General features: G+C 43.0%; 1 protein-coding gene across 1 annotated transcript in view; it reads right to left on the bottom strand.

The window, feature by feature from the left end:
• The window catches only part of LOC103249390 (kinesin light chain 1), a 136,271-nt gene that overhangs the window by 29,645 nt on the left and 101,452 nt on the right, over window positions 1-5,174 (bottom strand). Inside the window, exons 9-10 of the mRNA XM_008048018.2 lie at window positions 1,295-1,382; window positions 614-715 (exon numbers count right to left, since the gene is read on the bottom strand). Coding sequence (XP_008046209.2) covers window positions 614-715; window positions 1,295-1,382 — 190 coding nt within the window. The remainder of the gene's footprint in view (window positions 1-613; window positions 716-1,294; window positions 1,383-5,174) is intronic.

Raw genomic sequence — 5,174 nt, 5'->3', positions numbered from 1 at the left:
CTCCCGGCCACCGCAGCCTCCACCTGCTGGGCTCCAGTGATCCTTCTGCCTCAACCTTCCAAGTAGCTGGAACTACAGGCACACGCTACCATGCCCGGCTAGTTTTTTTATTTATTGTAGAGATGAGGTCTCACTAAGTTGCCCAGGCGGGTCTCGAACCCGCGGGCTCAAGCAATCCACTCACCTCAGCCTCCCAAGGCGCAGGATTACAGGCTGAGCCACCGAGCTCGGCTCTGAATTTATTTTTAAACGATAATGTTTTTCTTATTGACAAGCACACGTCCCACTGTCATATGCAATGCTCCTGGCTTTCTGCCTTTAGTCCTCAGAAATGCCCTCTTCAATGATAGTCATTTCGGAGCCACATCAGGCTAGTGGAGGGCAACACACTCAGGACTGCACTCTCCTAAAGACACACTCCTTTTAACCCGGTCTTAAACACTGACTCGTATGGGCCACTCTGGCTTTGTCTGCCTTACTACATGAGTTATTGCAAGTAAATAATCAGTAAAAAGCATATTAGTCATTATTTCTCTAAACCAAAAACTGATACATGTTTTAAAAACACAAACAACTAAACCTCAGAGAACAAGAATTACTGGTTGTTCTGTACCTTTTCTCTGATCTCCAGGGCTCTCTTACACAATGGTTCAGCTTCTTTATACTTCCCTCTTTTACCATAAAGAACTGCAAGGTTATTCAAAGTTGCCGCCACCTAGCAACACAGAGAAAACCACTAAGAGCAGTAAAAGATAACAAAATAAAGGGTACTGACACACCTCCTATTCACACATACTCGATATGTACCGTAAAGTACTCTTAACTGGATAAAAGAATATGACTTAAGTTAAAAGAAAAACAGCAATTCACTATATTATAGGTTATACAAAGTAGAATACTAGAATTAAACAAATCAACAGGATCTTGATTTTTTTTTTTAATCTCTCCAGTAGCCACAAAGTCAACCAAACAGACCTGTATGTATATCTGAACAGATTTTAATTAAAATTAATTTTAAAACAACATAAATTCTTCAGGAAAAAAATTCTAGAAATACATGCAATTTGATTTAGGATCAAAAAACACAGTAGGTGATCCATTTGAGGTGGCAATTATAAACAAATTAGGTATGCACTGGTCTGGCATTGGCACTGAGTAAGTGAAGACCTCCTAGCTGCACCATCTAGAGAAAAGGCAGCACTTAAACTTTCTCTGTTGAGTTTAATATTAAAGTGAGTTGGATAAAAAAAATGTACTGGGGAAAGTAAAATATGAAAGAAATAGATATACAAACCGCGGGGTGATCTTTGCCCAAAGTTTTTTCACGAATAGCCAAGGCATCATTCAGTAGATTAGCTGCATCTTTGTATTTATTCTGATCCCTAAATTGAAGCACACATTAAATGTTTTAAAGGTAGATTACCACATCTTTTGGGGGGGGGTTGGAGTCTCACTCTGTTGCCCAGGATGAAGTATAGTAACATGCTCATAACCGGTGCAGCCTTGACCTGCTAGGCTCAAGTGATCCTTCCACCTCAGCCTTCCAAGCAGCTGGAATTACAGGCACGAGTCACCACACACAGCTAATTTTTTTTATTTATTGAAGAGATGAGGTCTTGCCAAGTTTCCAAGGCTGGTCTTGAACCCGTGGGCTCAGACAATCCTCTCGCCTCCGCCTCTCAAAGTGCTGGGATTACATCTTTTATAAATGTAATTTTAGAACTATAGAAATAAAAGTTAAGCTTTAACATCTGAAAATAAAACCTCTGTGTGGGAGAAAAAGACTGGAAGGAAACCCCTCAATAAATGGACTGGCAAGGTGAGCTCTGGCATCAGAAATGATCAGTTTCTGAACTTGGTCTTCCCGTCTAGACAGCACTGTTCAGACCCACAGCTTTGCCGTGTGTGTGCTATGCTATCCAGCACAGAATAAGTGCAGCAGTCTAAAACAGGCCAACCTTGCCTGTGGGATCAGACAGAATTGACTCCAGTTTCTGAGCTCAGGCTCTGTCAGTTCATGGCCATGCGGCTTTGGGTACATTAAACGACCTCCCACAGTCCCAGTTTTCCTATCTCCAAAGTAAGTACATTATCTAATGCACAGTGTTGCTTCAAGAAATAAGATGCTAAGCTATGTGTATACTGAAAAAGTCTCATAAAAAAATAGTGAACAGGCCAGGCTCAGCCTGTAATCCCAGCACTTTGAGAGACCGAGGCGAGTGGATTGCCTGAGCCCACAGGTTCAAGACCAGCCTGAGCAACTTATCGAGACCTCCTCTCTACAATAAAAAAGAAAAAAAAAATTAGCTGGGCGTGGTAGCACATGCCTATAGTTCCGGTCACTTGGAAGGGTGAGGCGGAAGGATCCCCAGAGCCCAGCAGGTTGACGCTGGGGTGGCCATGAGTGTGCCACTGCACTCCAGCCTGGGTGACAGAGTGAGACTCCCACTAAGAAAAAAAAATAGTGAACAAAAGCAAACACATCATGGTGTCTTAATCTGGTACCCAAATTGCCATCATTTTCTTTCCACTTATATATTTATTTATTTTTTGAGTCAGAGTCTCACTCTGTCGCCCAGCTAATTTTTTATTTATTTTTTGTAGACACAAGGGCTCGTCCAGTTGCCTAGGCTGGTCTCGAACCCCTGGACTCAGATAACCCTCTTGCCTCAGCTCCTAAAGTGCTGGGATTACAGGCATGAGCCACTACCACACCTGGCAGCCAGCATTTTCTTGAGTAAGGAAGAACGAAGGATCTTTCTTGACTGAGGTAAAAAAGAAACATCCCGGACCCTCTAGTTTAAGCATGCCACTCACTATTAATATGATTACAAACAAGCACTTGCTTTTGAGACTGTATACACATTTCTTGAGTAGTAACAGGTACCCAGCAAAGCTCTGCCCTAGAGAGCACAAAAAGTGTTCATAAGGCTCCCAGACGTCTGAAGGACACTAATTCTGGCCAAGTATGTTGTTTTTTTATTCAGTCACCCTATTGTACATAAGCTACCTCAAGTTCTTTGTGAAAGTCAGCAAGTATGAAATAAAGTTTCAAAACTAATAAAGCAATTTTTAAAATATTCCTAAAATATTATGAGAATGAAATGAGACAAGGCATACTAAGCACTTCTGTAAACTATGACATGTCATAAAATGTCTGGAACTATCAGTTAGCAGAGGCTCTCAGGTATGGCCCAGTTAACCTCAACAGGAATCTGTTAGAAACGCTAGCCCTGCCGGGTGCAGTGGCTCATGCTTATAATGCCAGCACTTTGGGAGACCAAGGTGAGAGGATTATCTGAGCCTGCGGGTTGGAAGGCTGAAGTGGAAGGATCACCTGAGCCCAGCAAATTGAGGCTGCGGCAGCCATGAGTATGCCACTGCACTGCATCCTGGGCGACAGAGTGACACTCCTACTCAAGGTCAGCACAGTGGCTCACACCTAATAATCCCAGCACTTTGGGAGGCTGAGGTGAGAGGACTGCTTGAGCCAAGGGTTCAAGACCAGCTTGGGCAACTTGGCAAGACCTCATCTCTACAATAAATCAAAAAATTAGCCAGGCGTGGTGACACATGCCTGTAGTTCTAGCTACTTGGAAGGCTGAGGTAGAAGGATTACCTAAGCCCAGCAGGTTGAGGCTGTGGTGGACATGAACGTGCCACTGCACTCCAGCCCCGGCGACAGAGTGAGACTCCAACTCAAAAAAAAAAAAAAAGATAACAGGAAATTCACAAGACACAATTGGCTAAACATAAATAATCAAAGAAATACAAATCAAAACACAACGCTCCAATCATCCGTAGAAGAAAACAATGGAGCAGGCGTCTCCTCACTCCCCGGCAGTTCCAGCACAGGAGGAGTGTGAGTGGGCACCACCTCTGAGCAGCTGCCTGGCAACAGGTACCAAGAACTATAAAACGTTTATACTCTAACCCATCTTATGAATTTATCCCAAAAAATAACAAGTCCAAAATCTTGGGCAAAACTTATGCTCTAGGTATAATATCAATGGCCCAAAAATAAACTTAAAGTTACATGTCCCTTAATACACGAATGAAGAAATAACAAACCATGGTCCAGTTGGAGGACAGAATACTGGCTGTGGATATACATATGTACCTACTAATTTTTTCCAAACTTCTAGTGTCATGGGTCAGCTCTTGTACTATCATATGAGAGAAAATCACAGACTGATGCAAGCCCATTCCATTCCCAGCACCCAGCATAGTGGCACGTATGCACCCATGCATGCTTGTGTACAACAACAAAAATCCAATTACGAGCTGGGAGTGGTGGCTCACACCTGTAATCCCAGAACTCTGGGAGACAGATGTAAGAGCATTGCCTGAGCCCATGGGTTCAAGAACAGCATGGGCAACTTGGCGAGACCTCATCTCTACAATAAATAAAAAAATTAGCCGGGTGTGGTGGTGCACACCTGTAATTCCAGCTACTTGGAAGGCTGAAGAGGAAGGATCACCTGAGCCCAGGAGATTGAGGTTGGGATGGTTGTGAGCATGCCACTGCACTGCAGCCTGGGCAACAGAGTGAGACTCCTACTCAAAAAAACAAAACAAAAAACACTTATATTTATTTACATTAATAGTATCTAGTGTTGGCCAGAAACTTTTATGTACTGTTAACAGGCATATACATTTTTTTAAAAACCTTACTTGGAATGAAATTTATCATACTCTATCAAGATGTTAAATGCAAATACATGTGACTAACGAATTCCTATAGTAAACACATGTAAACAGTCTAAATGTCCATCACTATAAAAACAGTCAAAAACTTTTTGGAATATTCACACAAAACAGTCCTGGAAAAGACTGTGCTGTTAACAAATGAAAGCTGGTCAGGCATGGTGCTCATGTCTGTAATCACAACACTTTAGGAGGCTGAGGCAAGAGGAATGCTTGAGCTCAGGAGTTTGAGACCAGCCGGGCAACATAGCGAGAACTCATCTCTACAATAACAACAACAATAACAAAAAAGCATTAACCAGGCATTGTGGCACTTGTCTGCCCTCCCAGCTACTTGGGAGGCTGAGGAGGAAGGACCACCTGAGCCCAGGAGGTCAAAACTGTGGTAAGTTGTAATCACGCCACTGCACTCCAGACTGAGAGACAAAGTGAGACTCCAACTCAAAGGGGTGGGGCGGGGGGGGGGG

The sequence above is a fragment of the Carlito syrichta genome, unplaced genomic scaffold (genome assembly GCF_000164805.1).
Source record: "Carlito syrichta isolate Samal-C Ts95f unplaced genomic scaffold, Tarsius_syrichta-2.0.1 Scaffold120463, whole genome shotgun sequence".
Lineage (NCBI taxonomy): Eukaryota > Metazoa > Chordata > Mammalia > Primates > Tarsiidae > Carlito > Carlito syrichta.
This window is presented reverse-complemented; position numbering and strand designations above follow the sequence as displayed.